This window comes from Phocoena phocoena, chromosome 17 (genome assembly GCF_963924675.1).
Source record: "Phocoena phocoena chromosome 17, mPhoPho1.1, whole genome shotgun sequence".
Taxonomy (NCBI): Eukaryota; Metazoa; Chordata; class Mammalia; order Artiodactyla; family Phocoenidae; genus Phocoena; species Phocoena phocoena.
Window position 1 is genome coordinate 43,491,131 of NC_089235.1, and position 21,546 is coordinate 43,512,676.

The 21,546-nt window shown below is 38.3% G+C and overlaps 1 protein-coding gene across 1 annotated transcript in view; it reads right to left on the reverse strand.

Moving 5' to 3' along the window:
* The window catches only part of STK3 (serine/threonine kinase 3), a 320,157-nt gene that overhangs the window by 68,396 nt on the left and 230,215 nt on the right, over positions 1-21,546 (reverse strand). The window contains exon 10 of the mRNA XM_065895191.1: positions 6,401-6,576. Within this exon, the coding sequence (XP_065751263.1) occupies positions 6,401-6,576 (176 nt within the window). The remainder of the gene's footprint in view (positions 1-6,400; positions 6,577-21,546) is intronic.

Sequence of the window (21,546 nt, forward strand, 5' to 3'; positions counted from 1 at the left end):
TCTTCACAGCCACACCCTAAACAGAACTTTTTTAGTAGAGTTAAAATAATTGGTTCAGTTAGCCTAAATATATTTTATCCTATCTTTATGCTACCCTCAAGTTGGTGAAATCACAAATTATTTCTCTTATCAGCTCCTTACATCCAAGAATGTAACAGGAAACAACCAATTCACAGAAAATCTAAAAGACAAATGCTAAAGAAAATACACCAATTAAGTTGAATACAGGCTTTAAGATAAAGAATGCTTCCTACTCTGCACATCTGCCTAGCAGGTGTCTCTCTGAATAAGTTTTGTCCTTTAGGAATCCGCTCTGAATACTGCAAAAGACAACGAAGTATTCACTTTCATTTTTCTTTTTTGAAACCTCTTTTTCTCATGGCAGAAAGAGAAGCCTTCTATGTCCTAGAAACATGGTCAAAATGACTTTGGGTAGTTTTAAGCAACTTCTATTGAAAAGACATAGGAATCACATAAAATCTAGTTCTCTTGGAAGGTATCCTTGAGATACATCATAAAGAGGGGAGATAAACACATAAACCTTAGCACGCTTTTACACTTTGATGAGTCACATTTTTAACATTCTATATCTAATGTATGACGGAATGAGTAAGACCAGATTTCCCTTATCAATACCAGCTGGTGTCTTAAGTAGAAATCTCTTTGCTTTTCGTCCATTTCCTTACTTTGTAAGCAAAGTATTCCATCAAACCCTTTACACTTTGTCCTACCTCTGCTTCCTCTTTTCCTACTCTCTTCTAACCTCTCTTACACACTTTTCTTTTCCTTTCTTTTCTTTTTTTTTTTTTAAACACACTCACTACTACTCTTAACAAATTCTTTGCTCATCTCCTGGCAATCCTTCCTTTATTCATGTCTTATTTATTCCCATTTGCATTCCCTCAGTAGCTATTGCAAACATTTTTCACTTTCCTCAAGGTGATGAAGAGGGCTGAGCAGTTGACAGGTGTAGTAAATGTTGGGGAAGAAAGAACTCCTGCTCTAGTCATTCCTCCCCCTCTGCTTTCCCTTTTTAAGGCTACATGCCCTGTGTAAGTCAGAAAAGAAATAAGTCTGCATTTAAAATTAAATCCGGTCCTATGATCTCTTGGAGCCTCTTTCCAGCTGTGAGGACACTTTCCTTCCTCTTTTTTTTCTTAAATTTCACCTTCTATTATTTAGCTCCTCATCTTAACCAATATAGTACTCTTTAACCCAGTATGTTGGCTGTTTCTGTTGATTAACAACCTTTCTAGTGTCTCCTACATCTATCCCTGTTTTTGTTGTTTGGTTCTTTTCCATTTTATTACCTTAGTATTTCAAGTCTGTTTCACATACCTGATTTTCCCCTACCTCTAGTCTTTTGCTGTCAATCAATCCTGCATGCTACCATCAAAATTAATATACTTAAAACACTTTTCATCACATCATTTTCCAACCTAAAAACCTTCAGTGGCTTTCCACTGGCTAGGAAATAAAATTTCAGACTTTGCAGTCTTACGTTCAAGGCTTCCACCATCTGACCCAAACCTAGCTTTCATTTTATCTCCCATATTATTTTAAATGAACTTGAAGGTCTCCACTTCATTGTCACCCAATATATCTTGTCCTTTCCTACCTCTAAGCTTTTTATTATGCACATCATTCTCTGTACTGCCTACCTTCTCTTCTACTATCCATCTTCCAAATTTTAGACAAAGTCCTCCTCTACTATATAATTTCATAAACTACTCCAACCTTTACTGAGTCCTCCTCTTATGCATGATATCTGAATTATTGCTCTAGATTACAATTTAACACTTTACTAACATATTTTCTCAGCTTAATAAATGTACATACATATGTGTATATAAATATATATATATTTTTTAACCCATAGTGCCTAGCACAATCCAAAGCAGAAAACAGAACATTTGTTAAACTAGTTTAAGGTTTTCTAACAAATTTTGGAATTTCCAGATAGAAGGACTCCAGAATATACAATGGGCTGAAAATACTACCAGAAGTTTACTTATAAGAGCTGGCCACTAGAAAAACTGATGCTCTCATTCACAAAACTAGAATGAGCTTAAAAGGGACAGTAGAAGGCTGCATGTCAAAAGTTGCTGGGTATGAATATTCTAAAAGTAGGGTACTGAAACGGCCCTCATCAAAATCACTAATGACCTCCAATTTCCTAAATTCATTCTTTTAAATTCTGTTGAATTTTAATACGGACAACTTCTAGTAGATTATTTGCAAAGATGACCACAATAATTCCATTCATTCCACACGACCCTCTGCAATATGACTTTGCTAGTCTTTTCATCATGAGGTGAAATCTATTTCCATATCCTTTGAATCTGGATTGGCCTTGTGAATATACTTTGACTAAGAATATGGCAGAAGTGACACTATGTGAATCCTCTTTTTTCCCCTCTTACTTTTCTTTTATACATAACTTAAAATCCACCATTTTAACCATTTTTAAGTGTAGGGTTCAGTGGCATTAAGTACATCCACAATCCATCCCCAGGACTCTTTTCATCTTCGAAAACTCAAGTTCTGTACGCAAAAACCAATAACTCCCTATTTCCCCCTCCTCCAGCACTTGGCAACTACCATTCTATTTTTTGTTTCTATGAATTTGACTACTCTAGGTACCGCATATTAAGTGGAATCATACAGTATTTGTTCTTTTGTGACTGGCTATGTTACTTAGCTTATTATCTTCAAAGTTCACCATATTACTGCTTGTGTCAAAATTTCCTTCCTTTTTTTTGGCTGTACGCAGGCCTCTCACTGTTGTGGCCTCTCCCGTTGCGGAGCACAGGCTCCGGATGTGCAGGCTCAGCGGCCATGGCTCACGGGCCCAGCTGCTCCGTGGCATGTGGGATCTTCCCGGACCGGGGCACGAACCTGAGTCCCCTAGCATCGGCAGGCGGACTCTCAACCACTGCGCCACCAGGGAAGCCCAATTTCCTTCCTTTTTAGGCTGAAAAATATTTCACTGTATGCGTATATCACATTTTGTTTATTCACCCGTCAATGGACACCTGGGTTGCTTCTGCCTTTTGGCAATTGTGAATAACGTTGCTATGAACATGGATGCACAAATATCTGTTCAAATCTCTGCTTTCACTCATTTCTTTTGGGTATATATCCAGAAATGGAATTGCTGGATCACATGGTAATCTATGTTCAGTTTTTTTTGAGGAATGCCATACTGTTTTCCACAGAGGCACCATTTTACATTTGCAGCGCCCAAGGAAGGGTTCCAATTTCTCTACATCCTCACCAACACTTGTTGTTTTCTCTGTGTGTGTACGTGTGTGTGTATATAATGGGTGTGAAATAGTATCTCATGGTTTTGATCTGTGTTTCTCTAATGATTAGTGACATTAAACATCTTTTCATTTGTTTATTGGCCATTTATATATCTTCTTTGGAGAAATATTTATTGGAGTACTTTGACCATTTTTAAATTGGGTTGCTTAGTTTTTAGTTGTTGAGTTCTTTATATCCTAGATACTAACCCCTTATCGGATACATGATTTACATGTTTTCTTCCATTCTGTGGGTTGACTTTTCTTTGCTGACAGTGTACTTTGATGCACAAAAATTTTAATTTTTATATAGTCCAATTTATTTTTTCTTTTGTTGCCTGTGCTTTTGGTGTCATATCTAAGAAATCACTGCCAAATCCAATGTCACGCAGCTTTTCCCCTATGTTTTTTCGACAAGTTTTATAGTTACAGTTTGTATGTTTATTTAGATCCTTGATTCATTTTGAGTTAATTTTTGTATTTTTGTATATGGTGTAAGGTATAGGCCCAACTTCGTGCATGTGGCTATCCAGTTTTCCCAGCACCATTTGTTGACAAGACTATCCTTTCCTCATTGAATGGTCTTAGTACCCTTGCTGAAAATCTCTGACAATATATGTGATGGTTTATTTCTGGGCTTTCTATTCTACTCCATCTGTCTATATGTATGTCTGTTTTGATTACTGTAGCTTTGTAGCAGTTTGGAAATCAGGAAGTATGAGACCTCCAACTTTGTTTCTCTTTTTCAAGGTTGTTTTGACTATTCAAGTCCCTTGAAATTCCAAATGAATTTTAGATGGATTTTTCTATTTCTACAAAAAATGTCATTGGGATTTTAATAGAAATTACACTGAATCTGTAGGTTGCTTTGGACAATATTGACATCTTAACCACATTGTCTTCCAATCCATGAACATGAGATGTCATTCCATGTATTGGCGTCTTCTATAGTTACTTTCAGCAGTGTTTTGTAGTTTTCAATGTACAAGTCTTTCATCTCCTTGGTTAAGATTATTCCTAAGTACTCATTCTTTTCGATGGTATTGTAAATGGATTCTAAACTTAGGACTCAAGAGGCCTTACAATTTCTTCTATCACCTTCTTGGAAGGCTGCTACCACAACATAAAACCTCCAGGCTTGCCTGACAGGGTCATATGGCCTAGCCAACTGTCAGCACAACTGCCAGACACATGAGTGATTTTAGAGACATTATTCAGCTCCATTCAAGCTGCTAGATGATTTCAGCCACGTGAGAGACTCCAGGTGAGACTAGCAGAAGAACCACTCAGCTGAACCTAGTCAAACTGCTTACCCACAACACTGTAAGCAAATGAAATAGTTATTTTAAGTTCTAAATTTTGGGGGTGGTAGCAAAGACTAACTGAAACAGAAATAAATCATTTTATTTGCTATTTATTAACTGTGATAATTTATTCATTACTTTGAAGCTCATTTCAAACTGTTTTCCAGAGGCTGTTAAGATTTATTCCAATTGAGTTAAGACAGAGTTCTTTGATTCATCAAAGATTCATCATGTTTACGAATGATTTTAAGCTTAAAGTCAGCATTCTAAATAATTTATATATTTTTTAAAAGGAGGTAGCATAAAATGAAATCTTACTAGACCTATAGAAATACAGATTTTATTTTTCTAATTTATAAACTCAAAACTGAAAAAACAGTAAGGAGATATTACGATTAATGTTTTCAGACTAACCTGTGCCATGGCTAATATGTGCTAGCACTTAGTACTAAATTTATTGAGGACAGATTTTGAAACTTTATTATCTGATTATTTGAAAACTTAATCACAATATTTAGGAGAAAAGTATTTAACATTAGAAGTATTTATAATCACAAAGCATTTAGAGGCATGTTGTCTAGGCAAAGCTGCTTGATAGTATTTAAAAATTTAGAAGATATAGATATATCTAAAATTTTATTTACTTATATATATACTTATTAACAAATGTAGCTGTAGTTATTTTACATGAAAATCTTACAGAACAATATGCAAAAGTAAATGCTATTTATAATACACGCTAAAGCAAAAATTTACCTCAAAAATTTCTAGATTAAAGAACTCATTTTAAAAATTTACTCTCTCAAGTTGTGGTAAGAGTTGTTTTAGAATTATTTATCTGTATTACATGCATTCTTTAAAAGAAATAAATAATAAGGAGCAGGACAGAAGAAATAAGGAGAAAATGTAATAAGAGGCAAGAAGGCACAGTTTTAGGGACTTCTCTGATGGTCCAGTGGTTAAGAATCCACCTTCCAATGCAGGGGACGAGGGTTCAATCTCTGGTCAGGGAACTAAGATCCCACATGCCACTGGGCAACTAAGCCCGCGCACAGCAACTACTGAGCCCACGTGCTCTGGAGCCCATGTGCCACAACTAGAGAGACCACATGCTGCAACTACTGAGCCCGTGAGCTCTGGAGTCCACGTGCCACAACTAGAGAGAAGCCCACACGCCACAACAAAGAGCCTGCGTGCCACAACGAAAGATCCTGCATGCCACAACTAAGACCCAATGCGGCCAAATAATAAAATTAAATTAAAAACGAAAAAGTTGATTAAAAAAATAAGAAGGCACAGTTTTATACTGAAGTTTATATTCCTAACTAGACATAGGACTATTATTTCTGACAAACCAAGTGGAGTTAACACTATGTGACTTAACTTTCATAGTTGAGGCAAATTTCTCAGAGTCGATGTCATAAATACCTTTGCATCATTTGTTTAGGAAACTGAATTTACTGTCAGAAATATCTCATATTTGCATTATTAAAAACATCTTTTAACACAGTTGTCATTTTAGTTTTAAAGAGTCCTAAATATTTCTCTAAATTTGGGCTATAATTTATTTAACCATAAGCAATTATTTACATTTCTCTGCAACTACATTTCTACAAGCAAACTACAATTTCACCATTCCCCTACCCATATATAGCAATATACTGAATATTAATATACAGTCTATAATTTTAATCATACACACACACACACACACACAAAACCTATGTTTCTCAATGTGGTGACAAAATAGAGTAGGAGAAAACATATATGGAAGAATTAAAATGTACTTACAAAGTCAAAGTCTCCATCTTGAGGAACTTTCCAGTTATCAGGAAAAACATTTTTGGACATAGGGAAGGGTTCATGCATATTCTGATTACAGTTTTCATGACTCTTATTCTTGAAGTCCTGTTTATCAAAGTAATCCATGAAAGATGGTCTTTGTACTTGTGGTGAAGTTGCATTTCCTTAGGTAAACAAAAAACATAAGGAGGGTATAAGTTCTTACATTTACTTAAAGAACTATGATTTTTACTGAAGTATGATTTTTTTATTAATCAATATAGTAAGTTTTCACTGGTCAGATTCAAGACCAACATAGTCAATTTAATGACGAACAAAGTAAAATAAAATAAGAATGAAATAACAAAAATATCCCGGTTCTAAAGCTAAATTCAAGATCTTTCCCTTAAAACCTGCTGCTTCTCCACATGCTCTTTGTCTGCTAAAGTCAACATTCTTTACTTAATCCCCAAAGTGATCAAGTTGAGAATTAACCCAGACTCGTTTCTCACCAAACCAAACTGATCATTAGGTATTTTTTAATGCTACTGCTCTATCCACCACTGCTACTGTCTTAGTTTAGCTTCTAATCATTTCCTACCTAGGCCACTGTAACACCCTCCAAACTGGTCTCCTTCCCTCATCTCAGTTTTGATTTTAGTCACACTGACAACATAGTGACCTTCTAAATGCAAATCAAACCATGTCTTTCTTCTGTTTAGAATCTTTCAATGGCTCCTCATTTTCTACACTGAATGATTAAAGTAGAAAACAAACATTTAGAACTAGATTTTCCAAGTGATTTTCAAACTGGATTCCTTAAGCCCTAGAGTGCCAAAAAAAAGATCCTAAGTGACCACCACAAAGACACTTCCCGATACAGTTCTCCAGACAGTAAGTTACCTACCTTCTTAAAAATTTCCTGTGATAGGACGTACACTTCCCCATAAGGAAGCCTGCTGGGCAACTCTAAGTTACAAAAAGTGTTTTATTTTTTTTTTTAATGTGAACTTGAAATATGTCTTTCTGTAATTTACACTCATGTTCCAAATAAATTTCTCTTTCATATACCAGTCCCTCAAATATCTGAAGACAGATAATAATGACTCCTGTCTTGGTTATCATTTTAAGGTGAATCATCCCCAGTTCCTTTCATACGACATGTTTTTGAGACTCATCATCATCTAGTTTACTTGCCTGTGGAGACATTCCAGTCTCTACACGATCCTCTAAAATCAGACATAACATTGCTAATAGTAATCTGGCCAATTTAGAATGTATTTGTAATAGTACTAACGCAGCTTAAAACTACAGTAAGTATTATGAAAACTAGGTAACATTATTGGCTCGGGATGAGCTATAAGGTAATTTTGTAAAAATTCCTGCAGTCAGAGAAGTAGAAGTCCAATCAGAAATGAGTAGTGGCAATATAAAGGAAAGAGGAAGACCAATATTTGGGGCTGACTAAAGAAAACCACTGGGAAATTTAATTCCAGGAATCTCCTCTTCCATTTGCAATAGTCCTGTGCCTACTTCTAACGCTATCCTGATCAGAAGCTTCTATCCCAAGTTATAGGAGCCACCACTAATGCCCTAGTGGCTCAAGGTGAAAACGTTGTAACCTAATTTCTAGAGGCTCTCCCTTCCTGAAGACGACAAGGGGTCTCTCTTGTGGGGAGGAGTGGCCATATAACACAATTTTGACCGATGATACATAAGAAGAAGGTTCCTAGGAAAGCTCTGTTTTCTTGATACAGGCATCACCTCTCTGTTTCTGCCTGCTCCTTTCTCCTTCCTGGAATGCAGACTTAATGGCAGAAGATCTAACAGTTATTCTGCAAACAGGAGGATGAGAGTACTACCCTAAAGATGGTGTCACAGAAAGAATCTCTAATGACATAATGAAATCACTCTACCAATGCAGCACACTCTGCTTCTGGATTTCTTGTTAAATGAGAAAAGACATTAATACTATTCTATTTAAACAATTGTTATCTGGTTTTTCTGGTACCTATAACCAAATTCAGTCCCTAACTATTACGTTTCTATTCCCAAGTGGAGGATGTAAAAAGATACAGGAGCAGCAACCTTCAATTTTACTACAGAACACCCCAATTTGAAACTTAAAATCCACTACTACATAGTGGTTTAATTATCAGTACATTTCAGATATTTTAGTTTTAAGGGTCTTTTACAGGCTGATCTCAAAACCTATGGTGAAATGCCTGTCGGATTCCACACTCAAAATTTTGGAAAATAACCCATTCCTATATTTAGAAATAAACATTCTCACAGAGAGTTAACAGAAGTCGAAAAATCAACTGAAATAAAAGAAGGTAGTCTGTTCCATCAGATTTTTCTGTTTGGATGACTTTATAACAGGATATTATTAACCAAGATATGCTTATACACAATTTTTTATTCAAATGTATGTGCTTATACTTCTAAATATTTTCCATTGTTTAGTTTAAAACTTACTATCAACATTTTGAGTATATCTTTTTTATATACAAAGAAAATTTTAAAAACAATTTTTAAAAATTTCTAAGGAGGAAAATAGGCTAGGTTATGTCTTAAAAGTTAATGGGAGGGAGCAGCTGTAATTGGCCAGTCATATTTAACCACACGACATGAAACACATGTCCACAGTGTGTAGCTGAGTCTCCAGGGAGATGCATGTTCACAGAAGGGACAAGGACAATGATGCTTCTGACTTACAATTTACTTTTAAAAGAAGAAATAGTAGGCCCTTCGACAGGAGAGTAAAGCAGGAAATCTCAAGATAGTAACCACTGTCATATGTGATTGTGGTTGCTATGGCGAATACTTTTTTTTAAATACACAGAAAATAATCACATAAAATTGACATCAATTTCTCCAGTTGTAGTTGAATTCTGACCCTAGCTTACAAGAATATTTTTAATTTTTTTTTTTTTGTGCTGTACGCGGGCCTCTCACTGCTGTGGCCCCTCCCGTCGCGGAGCACAGGCTCCGGACGCACAGGCCCAGCGGTCATGGCCCACGGGCCCAGCCTCTCCGCGGTATGCGGGATCCCCCCGGACTGGGGCACGAACCCGTGTCCCCTGCATCGGCAGGCGGACCCCCAACCACTGCACCATCAGGGAAGCCCATATTTTGAATTTTAATAATAAATTTGATGTTCAAAATTACCTTGTCCCTCACTTTTGGTCCCAATTCCTTCAACTACTTGCTGTGGCACTAAAAACCCATTAGCAATAAAGAATAAAATAACCGCCACTCAATCCTTTTGTGCATGTGAAATTTTAAAGAAAAAAATTCTTTCTTCTTCAAACATTCCCTAAAACATATATAAGAAAACTAAATTGTACAGTATTTAATACCTTTTACAAAATATGCCAGTCTACTCACAATTATTCACTAACTTTTCTAATTTACACATGTCTTCTAAACAGGTGAAAAGTTGTCATGAAAATTTAAATATATAAAGGAATTTTTATACTTTAACAAAATGTAATTTAATTTTTAATTTCTTAGCATGATTGTAACAAAGGTAGCCAGATGCAAAAATGAAATAATCATAACTTTAGCATAATATATTTCAACATCAAAGGATTTATGAATATTACCTAATTTGTTCTTCTAAAACAATTTAAGATGTGGGTGTTCCACCTGATTAATGATCTTGGAAATCTGTCCTTTAATTTGTTGCCAAGAGTACAATGAATACAGATAAAAACCAGGATGTTAATACAGAAGCTACTGACATCAGCTTTTTCTTAACTTCATCAGACTGTACTTTGAAACAAAGGAGGATACAGACAACATGGAGAAGATCCAGAGGCTATTCATAAAAAAAGATTAAATGCTTAGAAAGTAATACCTGCACAAAGGTTAAAGGGAATGAAATTGTTCAGCCAGGAAAAGTCTGAGGATACAATTTAATAAGTATCCAAGTATATATGAAGGGGTCTTGCACAGAAAACAGCTGTTTTCCATCTCCACTGAGGGCAAAATAAAAGGAAACAGACCAATTGAAGCCCAAGGATTTTAGTTAAATAGAAGGAATGATTTCCCGTGTGAGTCATGAACACTGCAACAGCCACTGTGTGTCTATGGAAGCCCTTTCTCCAGAGGCCTTTATAAGAAAGACTGATTTCCATTTGTACAAGACTAATCTTTACATGCTTGTCCGTGCTCTGTGCTGGTAAAAGAGGTATCCTACGACCAAAATACCTACACTAATTGGCTCGAGCTGGGTCACATATCACTGAACATTCCACAGAGCAAAAGCACACAGAAGAACAGACCATATGCAATACCCACAGGTAACTCCAAACCATTGTAGCCACACCTTACCTGGACACCTAGTAACTCTACAGAGGAAAATGAAGGGTCCCTAAATGCCCAGTAATATGCTGGGCATTTGCACCCAGCTGCAAGTGGGACCTGTAGTTTACTATTGTCACCTTGATTGCTATGTCACTGGCAAAATTAATCTTAAAGAGGCACGTAACAATTTTTCATGAAAGAAGAGTAAGACCTCTGGAGAAGTAGGAAAGTGATCTACCTACACACTCCCCTAACCTGGCTAATTGCTTCTTGGCACCTGAAATTCCATCCTTAGTTACTTACTCCTTTGGCTCAAAGCTTTGTAGTTTTGGAGAAAAAATGTAAATATTTCAAGAAGATAAAACATCATTAAGCATTTTCACACCTGCATATTTGATACTTTGCTGAAATAGGTTTTCGGAGGAAGAAGGAAGGAAAAGATCTGAACCAGAGCTGGAAAAGAAGATGTTATGAAGCAAAGAACAGGACGTGGAAGCTGTTGCTCAGAGCAAATGGTGTCATACTTACAACTGTGTCCAGAGGCAATAGATGAACTAGAGAGTAGGAATACCTAATGGTAAGTCTTCCTTTCTTGATACTTCTCCTGAACACTTTCTAACTCAATCTAATACCTATTTCTAGGATAAATCCTAAAAACTTAAAGCAGAACCTAATTTGCTTTCTCTTACTAATTAAGTGAACCTACATACATGTGCTGTCCGAAATAAAACAATAAAGTGTGATATATTTTAAAAATCACCATGTATTATAGGCATATACAAAGAAAATCTAAAAACTACATATTCAATTAAAATTACTTAATCTAATATTTGATAATTGATGAATAGTTATGATAAGTTAATGTAAGTAAACAAAATAAAATCAAAATACTTAGATATGGGTTATTCCTCTACTCATTCATTTTTTTTAACATCTTTATTGGAGTATAATTGCTTTACAATGTTGTGTTAGTTGCTGCTGTATCACAAAGTGAATCAGCTGTATGTATACATATATCCCCATAACCCCTCCCTCCCACCCACCCTATCCTACCCCTCTATGTGGTCACAAAGCACAGAGCTGATCTCCCTGTGCTACGTAGCTGCTTCCCACTAGCTAGCTATTTTACATTTGGTAGTGTATATATGTCAATGCTATCTCTCACTTCGTCCCAGCTTACCCTTCCCCGTCCGCGTGTCCAAAAGTCCATTCTCTACATCTGCGTTTTTATTCCTTCCTTGCTCCTAGGTTCATAAGAACCACTTTTTCTTTTCTTTTTTTAGATAACATACATATGTGTTAGCATACAGTATTTCTTGTCCTCTTTCTGACTTACTTCACTCTGTATGACAGATTCTAGGTCCATCCACTTCACTACAAATAACTCAATTTCGCTTCTTTTTATGGCTGAGTAATATTCCTTGTGTATACGTGCCACATCTTCTTTATCCATTCATCTCTCGATGGACACCTAGGTTACTTCCATGTCCTGGATATGGTAAATAGTGCTGCAGTGAACACTGTGGTACACGACTCTTTTTGAATTATGGTTTTTTCAGGGTATATGCCCAGTAGTGGGAGTGCTGGGTCATATGGTACTTCTATTTTTAGTTTTTTAAGGAAGCTCCATACTGTTCTCCATAGTGGCTGTATCAATTTACATTCCCACCAACAGGGCAAGAAGGTTCCCTTTTCTCCACACCCTCTCCAGCATTTATTGTTTGTAGATTTTTTGATGATGGCCATTCTGACTGGTGTGCGGTGATACCTCATTGTAGTTTTGATTTGTGTTTCTCTAATGATTAGTGATGTTGAGCATCCTTTTATGTGTTTGTTGGCAATCTGCATAAGTTCTTTGGGAAAATGTCTATTTAGACCTTCCACCCATTTTTGGATTGCGTTGTTTGTTTTTTTGATATTGAGCTGCATGACCTGCTTGTATATTTTGGAGATTAATCCTTTGTCAGTTGCTTTCTTTGCAAATACTTTCTATCATTCTGAGGGTTGTAGTTTGTTCTTGTTTATGGTTTCCTTTGCTGTGCAAAACCTTTTAAGTTTCATTAGGTCCCATTTGTTTATTTTTATTTCCATTTCTCTGGGAGGTGGGTCAAAAAGGATCTTGCTGTGATTTATATCATAGAGTGTTCTGCCTATGTTTTCCTCTAAGAGTTTTATAGTGTCTGGCCTTACATTTAGGTCTTTAATCCATTTTGAGTTTATTTTTGTGTATGGTGTTAGGAAGTGTTCTAATTTCATTATTTTACATGTAGCTGTCCAGTTTCTGAGCACCACTTATTGAAGAGGCTGTCTTTTCTCCATTGTATATTCTTGCCTCCTTTATAAAAAAATAAGGTGACCATACGTGTGTGGGTTAATCTCTGGGCTTTCTATCCTGTTCCACTGAACTATATTTCTCTTTTTGTGCCAGTACCATACTGTCTTGATTACTGTAGATTTGTACTATAGTCTGAAGTCAGGGAGCCTGATTCCTCCAGCTGCATTTTTCTTTCTCAAGATTGCTTTGGCTATTCAGGGTCTTTTGTGTTTCCATACAAATTGTGAAATTTTGTTCTAGATCTGTGAAAAGTCCCACTGGTAGTTTGATAGGGATTGCACTGAAACTGTAGATTGCTTTGGGTACTATAGTCATTTTCACAATGTTGATTCTTCCAATCCAAGAACATGGTATATGTCTTCATCGGTTTGTATCATCTTTAATTTTTTTCATCAGTGTCTTATGGTTTTCTGAATACAGGTCTTTTGTCTCCTTAGGTAGGTTTATTCCTAGGTATTTTATTCTTTTTCTTGCAATGGTGAATGGAAGTGTTTCCTTAATTACTCTTTCAGATTTTTCATCATTAGTGTATAGGAATGCAAGAGATTTCTGTGCATTAGTTTTGTATCCTGCTACTTTACCAAATTCATTGATTAGCTCTAGTAGTTTTCTGATAGCATCTTTAGGATTCTCTATGTATAGTATCACGTCATCTGCAAACAGTGACAGCTTTACTTCTTCTTTTCCAATCTGGATTCCTTTTATTTCATTATCTTCTCTGACTGCTGTGGCTAGAACTTCCAAAACTATGTTGAATAATAGTGGTGAGAGTGGGCAACCTTGTCCTGTTCCTGATCTTAGTGGAAATGGTTTCAGTTTTTCACCATTGAGGACGATGTTGGCTGTGGGTTTGTCATATATGGCCTTTATTATGTTGAGGAAAGTTCCCTCTAAGCCTACTTTCTGGAGAGTTTTTATCATAAATGGGTGTTGAATTTTGTTGAAAGCTTTCTCTGCATTGATTGAGATGATCATATGGTTCTTCTCCTTCAATCTGTTAATACTGTGTATCACGTTGATTGATTTGCGTATATTGAAGAATCCTTGCATTTCTGGGATAAACCCCACTTGATCATGGTGTATGATCCTATTAATGTGCTGTTGGATTCTGTTTGCTAGTATTTTGTTGTGGATTTTTGCATCTATGTTCTTCAATATTGGCCTGTAGTTTTCTTTTTCTGTGACATCTTTGCCTGATTTTGGTATCAGGGTGATGGTGGCCTCATAGAATGGGTTTGGGAGTGTTCCTCCCTCTGCTATATTTTGGAAGTTTGAGAAGCATAGGTGCTAGCTCTTCTCTAAATGTTTGCTAGAATTCGCCCGTCAAGCCATCTGGTCCTGGGCTTTTATTTGTTGGAAGCTTTTTAATCACAGTTTCAATTTCACAATTTGTTTGTAATTGGTCTGTTCATATTTTCTATTTCTTCCTGGTTCAGTCTCAGGAGGTTGTGCTTTTCTAAGAATTTGTCCATTTCTTCCAGGTTGTCCATTTTTTTGGCATATAGTTGCTTGCAGTAATATCTCATGATGCTTTGTATTTCTGCAGTGTCAGTTGTTACTTCTCTGTCTTCATTTCTAATTCTATTGATTTTGATTTGAGTCTTCTCCCTTTTTTCTTGATGAGTCTAGCTAATGGTTTATCAATTTTATCTTCTTGAAGAACCAGCTTTTTGTTTTATTGATCTTTGTTATTGTTTCCTTTGTTTCTGTTTCATTTATTTCTGCTCGGATCTTTATGATTTCTTTCCTTCTGCTAACTTTGGGTTTTTTTTTTTTTGTTCTTCTTTCTGTAATTGCTTTAGGTATATGGTTAGGTTGTTTATTTGAGATGCTTCGTGTTTCTCGTGGTAGGACTGTATTGCTATAAACTTCCCTCTTAGAACTGCTTTTGCTGCATCCCATAGGTATTGGGTTGTCGTGTTTTCATTGTCATTTGTTTCTAGGTATTTTTGGATTTTCTCTTTAATTTCTTCTGTGATCTCTTGGTTATTTAGTAGTGTATTGTTTAGCCTCCACGTGTTTGTATTTTTTACAGATTTTTTTCCTGTAATTGATATCTAGTCTCATAGTGCTGTGGTTGGAAAAGATACTTGATACGATTTCAATTTTCTCAAATTTACCAAGGCTTGATTTGTGACCCAAGATATGATCTATCCTGGAGGATGTTCCATGAGCACTTGAGAGGAAAATGTATTCTGTTGTTTTTGGATGGAATGTCCCATAAATATCAATTAAGTCCATCTTGCTTAATGTGTCATTTAAAGTTTGCTTTTCCTTATTTATTTTCATTTTGCATGATCTGTCCATTGGTGAAAATGGGGTGTTAAAGTCCCCTACTATTATTGTGTTACTGTCAATTTCCCCTTTATAGCTGTTAGTATTTGCCTTATGTATTGAGGTGCTCCTATGCTGGGTACATAAATATTTGCAACTTTTATATCTTCTTCTTGGATTGATCCCTTGATCATTATGTAGTGTCCTTCTTTGTCTCTTGTAATAGTCTTTATTTTAAAGTCGATTTTGTTTGATATGAGAATTGTTACTCCAGCTTTCTTTTGATTTCCATTTGCATGTAATATCTTTTTCCAGCCCCTCACTTTCAGTATGTATGTGTCCCTAGGTCTGAAGTGGGTCTCTTGTAGACAGCATATACATGGGTCTTTTTTTTTGTATCCATTCATCCAGTCCGTGTCTTTTAGTTGGAGCATTTAAACCATTTACATTTAAGGTAGTTATCGATATGTATGTTCCTAATACCGTTTTCTTAATTGTTTTGGGTTTGTTATTGTAGGTCTTTTCCTTCTCCTGTGTTTCCTGCCTAGAGCAGTTAATTTAGCACTTGTTGTTATGCTGGTTTGGTGGTGCTGAATTCTCTTAGCTTTTGCTTGTCTGTAAAGGTTTTAATTTCTCCATCGAGTCTGAATGAGATCCTTACTGGGTAATCTTGGTTGTAGGTTTTTCCCTTTCATCTCTTTAAATATGTCCGGCCACTCCCTTCTGGCTTGCAGAGTTTCTGCTGAAAGAACAGCTGTTAACCTTATGGGGATTCCCTTGTATGTTATTTGTTGCTTTTCCCTTGCTGCTTTTAATGTTTTTTCTTTTTATTTAATTTTTGATAGTTTGATTAATATGTGCCTTGGCGTGTTTCTCCTTGGATTTATCCTGTATGGGACTCTCTGCACTTCCTGGACTTGATTCACTATTTCCTTTCCCATGTTAGGGAATTTTTCAACTGTAATCTCTTCAAATATTTCCTCAGATCCTTTCTTTTTCTCTTCTTCTCTGGGACCCCTATAATTCGAATGTTGGTGTGTTTAATGTTGTCCCAGAGGTCTCTGAGAGTGTCCTCAGTTCTTTTCGTTCTTTTTTCTTTATTCTGCTCTGCGGTAGTTATTTCCACTATTTTATCTTTCAGATCATGTATCCGTTCTTATGCCTCTGTTTCTCTGCTATTGATTCCTTGCAGAGAATTTTTAATTTCATTTATTGTGTTGTTCATCATTGTTTGTTTGCTCTTTGGTTCTTCTAGGTCCTTGTTAAACGTGTCTTGTATTTTCTACATTCTATTTCCAAGATTTTGGATCATCTGTACTATCATTACTCTGAATTCTTTTTCAGGTAGACTGTGTATTTCCTCTTCATTTGTTTGGTCTGGTGGGTTTTTACCTTGCTCCTTCATCTGTTGTGTATTTCTCTGTCTTCCCATTTTGCTTACTTACTGTGTTTGGGGTCTCTCTTTCACAGGCTACAGGTTCATAGTTCCCTTTGTTTTTGGTGTCTGCCCCCAGTGGGTAAGGTTGGTTCAGTGGGTTGTAAAGGCTTCCTGGTGGAGGGGACTGGTCCCTGTGTTCTGGTGGGTGGGGCTGGATCTTGTCTTTCTGGCGGGCAGGGCTGCATCTGGTGGTGTGTTTTGGGGTGTCTGTGAACTTAGTGTGATTTTAGGCTGCCTCTCTGCTAATGGGTGGTGGTTGTGTTCCAGTCTTGCTAGCTGTTTGGCATGGGGCATCCAGCACTGGAGCTTGCTGGCCATTGGGTGGAGTTGGGTCTTAGCATTGAGATGGATATCTGGGAGAGCTTGTGCCGAATGATATTACATGGAGCCGGGAGGTCTCTGGTGGTCCAATGTCCTGAACTCAGCTCTCGCACCTCAGAGGCTCAGGCCTGACACCCAGCCGGAGCACCAAGACCCTGTCAGCCACACAGCTCAGAAGAGAAGAGAGAAAAAAAGAAAGAAAAAAAATTTAAAGAAAAATTAAATAAAATAAAAAAATATTAAAATAAAAAAAATTTTAAAGTTACCAAAGAAAAAAAATAGAAGAGAGCAACCAAACCAATAAACAAATTAACCAATGATAACAAGCGCTAAAAACTATACTAAGATAAACATAAAAATCAGAAACCAGTCAGTCGCAGACAGCAAACCCCAAGTCTACAGTTGCTCCCAAAGTCCACCGCCTCAATTCTGGGTTGATTCGTTGTCTATTCAGGTATTCCACAGATGCAGGGTACCTCAAGTTGACTGTGGCAATTTAATCTGCTGCTCCTGAGGCTGCATGGAGAGATTTCCCTTTCTCTTCTTTGTTCGCACAGCTTCTCGGGTTCAGCTTTGGTTTGGGCCCTGCCTCTGCATGTAGGTTGCTCTCAGGCTTCTGTTCCCACCCAGACAGGCTGGGGTTAAAGCAGCAGCTGATTAGGGGGCTCTGGCTCACTTAGGCTGTGGGGAGGGAGGGGTACGGTAGTTATAATTGGAATGCAGGGCGAGCCTGCCGCAGCAGAGGCCAGCGTGACATGGCAACAGCCTGAGGCGCGCTATGTGTTCTCCCAGGGAAGTTGTCCCTGGATCATGGGACCCTGCGCAGGCTCCCGGGGACGGGGGTGTGTGGATAGTGACCTGTGCTTTTACACAGGGTTCTTGGTGGCTGCAGCAACAGTGTTTGCGTTTCATGCCCTCTCTGTTGTCCGAGCTGATAGCCATGGCTCACACCCGTCTCTGGAGCTCGTTTAGGGGGCGCTCTGCCTTCTGTGGGAAGACAGGGAAGGAATCCCCTCTCCTCCTGCACCCTGAAACAATGGTCTCTTGCCTCTTAGGCAGGTCCAGAGCTTTTCGCAGACTCCCTCCCGGCTAGCTGTGGCGCACTAGCCCCCTTCAGGCTGTGTTCATGCAGCCAACCCCAGTCCTCTCCCTGGGATCTGACCTCCAAAGCCCGAGCCTCAGCTCCCAGCCCCCGCCCGCCCCGGCGGGTGAGCAGACAAGCCTCTCAGGTTGGTGAGTGCAGGTCAGCATGGATCCTCTGTGCGGGAATCTCTCTGCTTTGCCCTCTGCACCCCTGTTGCTGTGCTCTCCTCCGTGGCTCCTAAGCTTTCCCCCACTCCCGCCCAAGCCCCCGTCTCCACCAGTGAAGGGGATTCCTAGTATGTGGAAACGTTTCCTCCTTCACAGATCCCTCCCAGAAGTGCAGGTCCCGTCCCTATTCCTTTGTCTCTGTTTTTTCTTTTGCCCTACCCAGGTACGTGGGGGAGTTTCTTACCTTTTGGGAGGTCTGAGGTCTTCTGCCAGTATCCAGGAGTGTTCTGTAGGAGTTGTTCCACATGTAGATGTATTTCTCATGTATTTGTGGGGAGGAAGGTGATCTCCACATCTTACTCCTCCTCCTCCCTCTACCCATTCTTAATATTCTCTACCCATTCTTAATATAACATGGTCTCCATCTACTTTACCATCTGGCTTACTGTCTATGTGCTCTACTGTGTCTCCATCCTTCCAAAATACAACAGGTGAGTTCTAGGTACTGACAGTACAGTAAAGCTGCTTATTTCCTCGTTCTAAAAAGTGGTTATCAGTCCTAGCTGCACCTCAGAAGTACCTGTAGCGTTTTATTGTTTTGATATTTTAGTTTTTTTGTTAAATAGAGATGCACAGGCCCTGCTCTGGTCTGCAGAGCCAGCATCTCTACAGGGCTACTGCTATGAGGTACACTTGTGAGGTGAGTTAGCTTGAGCCAAGAACAGGGTTTATCTCTTAAATCAAGCCTACTGCTCCAACCTGAGGAGGCTTCTTAAGCTCCTGATTCTGCCTTAGAATGCACTTTTCTTTTCCTCCACTTCATGTCATTTGTAATCCTAATGGACTTTCATTCTACAGCTTCATCCAAATTTCTGTAAAACAATGTTGAGCTAGCTAGGGCTGAGACCTAGGCCCTATGCCACACAAGGAGAAATCTTTTCATTGACAGCAATCTGTTATTAAACACCACAGCTGACTGAAATTTAGCAACCACTGCCATTGCCTCTGGTGAGCCTTCTGATTGTACAGGCTAGAAAGCTAAATGCTGCATTTCCTAGAACACCCTGCACCTAGAGTCCTAGGTAAGGGTACTTTCTCACAACTGGGAAGGCAAGAAGTGAGGAGGAGACCATGAGCCTGCTACCTCAGCTATTTCCTCTGGGCAGCACAGCTATGCAGACAAGGGTTTTTTCTACAGCAGCCTTCCAGCATCCAGTCACCAGACTCACAGGTGCTAATAGGTGGCTGCAGTCTCAGTGGTGGCTTTCTAATCCCTGAAGAGCAACAGGGATTGATCTCAATCTGTATTACTGAACTCAGTAGTGCCAACGGCAGCCTCTGGATTCACTACCTTCCTGACTGTAGTAGTAGTAGCTCTATAAGACTCACTTTTGTGGTAGTGTGGGAGTCGTTCCTAGGAGGCCTAGCCTACACAGCCCTCTCCTCCAAACTTTCCACTGGTTTTGTTAATAGCCACACCTTTGACTTAAATCTTTTTATGTTTAAAACGCCTAGAGTAGTTTCTGTCCTCCAATAAACCCCAAATGATATAAGCCTATAAGTGTGTAACTGTTCAACCCTCGTAACAGAACCATCAGCTAGGTCATACTACATAGTGCCTACAAGGATATCATCAAAGATCTTGCCAAATACTTTCCCCAAATCATAAAACACAATACCCAAACCTAGCAGTTTCCCAATGCTATCAAAAAAGGAAATCACATTATTCTGATATGATTTGTTCCCAGTAACCTATGCTAACTTATAATTCAGGTCTCCTTCCCTAAAGGACTCACGAATGTTCTAGACTTCTGCCCAAGGGGATGTCAGGCTCACCGGCCCACAGTAATGATGTGATTTGGGGGTCAAACCTGGGTCTGTATATTGGGTCCACCACTTACTTGCTATGAAATCTTTGACAAGTCACTTCACATTCCCAAGTCTCCGTTTCCTTAGTGGCAAATGATAGTGACAATGTTACTTTACAGAGTCCTTGTGAGAAGTTAGTGAGATAATGTATGCAAAGTCCCAAGCACAATGTTTGGCCCATACTAGACACACAATTAATGATAGCTATAACCTGAGAAATTTACCTTTTATTCTCTTTTCTAAAAATAATAAATAAATAAATAAAAATTAACGCTTTCATGCTTACATGGCACTTTCCTCATTTTCTCAAAAACACATCAAACTTCACAAACAGTGGAATACAGTTCTCTCACCTGCAAGTTATCTCAACACATTACTGATCATACTCCTAGCCAGGAGATATCAAATCAGCTGAGTGTTCCCTTACCATTTCCTCACCTTGCCATTCAAATGTCTTGTATTCATGTTTGTGGTATTCTCTTCATTTTGGAGATCATTATTCTCTATAGAACCTCTCTGGCTATCATACTGGATAAAGAGAGATGGAGCAAGGTCTTGGAGGAGGCAGAGAAAGGTACGAGCAAGAGTCTGCCCTGTGAAGGAAGAGACCAGAGCTGCTGGATGGTTCAGTATCTCCACTCCCAGTCCCAGGAAGATCAGGTCTCCTTCACTGCATGAGGGAAGCAGGGCTGGGCTCTCCAGATGCTCCAGCTTCCCAAGTTGTTGGAAGGACAAACTGACATAGCAGGCACGTGGAGATTAGCTGAAACCATGAAACAGAGCTGCTAACCTGACTGGAGAGTGTGGCACTTCCTTAAATACTAACAGAGATAGTTTCCCCTTAGGGTAACTACAGGTACCAATCCAGCTCCAGCTCTGAAAGGCTAGAAAGTTCCACCATAGAAACAGAGCAGATCTGAACAAGATAAAAGGCCCCAGTTTTTTCTTTGCTGAAACAATTGCTCTTCCAGAGTTACCCACAAAGAAATAATCTCTGCTAACTCATCAATTTAATGACAATGGATTCCTGACCTGGTCCTAATCTATTCCTTCAGGATAAAAAATCCTAAATGTTGATTTCCTTAATGACAACCAATCTGCTTATACCTCATAATTCCAACTGGCCTAGACTAGTCTGGATAAAGTATAACATATAAGGAAGTAGAGTTCCATGTGTAAATACTGGTTGATGCCAGATTGTGAAAGACCTGGGTTACCAAGCTGAAACCTGGACGTTACATGGGTAATGAGATCCCAGGGAAATGGGAATGGGAAGAAGGGGAGTGGGAGAGAGATGGTAAAAATAATGCCATCATCGCTGAAAATAAGTTTGGAGAGTTCTTCGGACATGCTCTC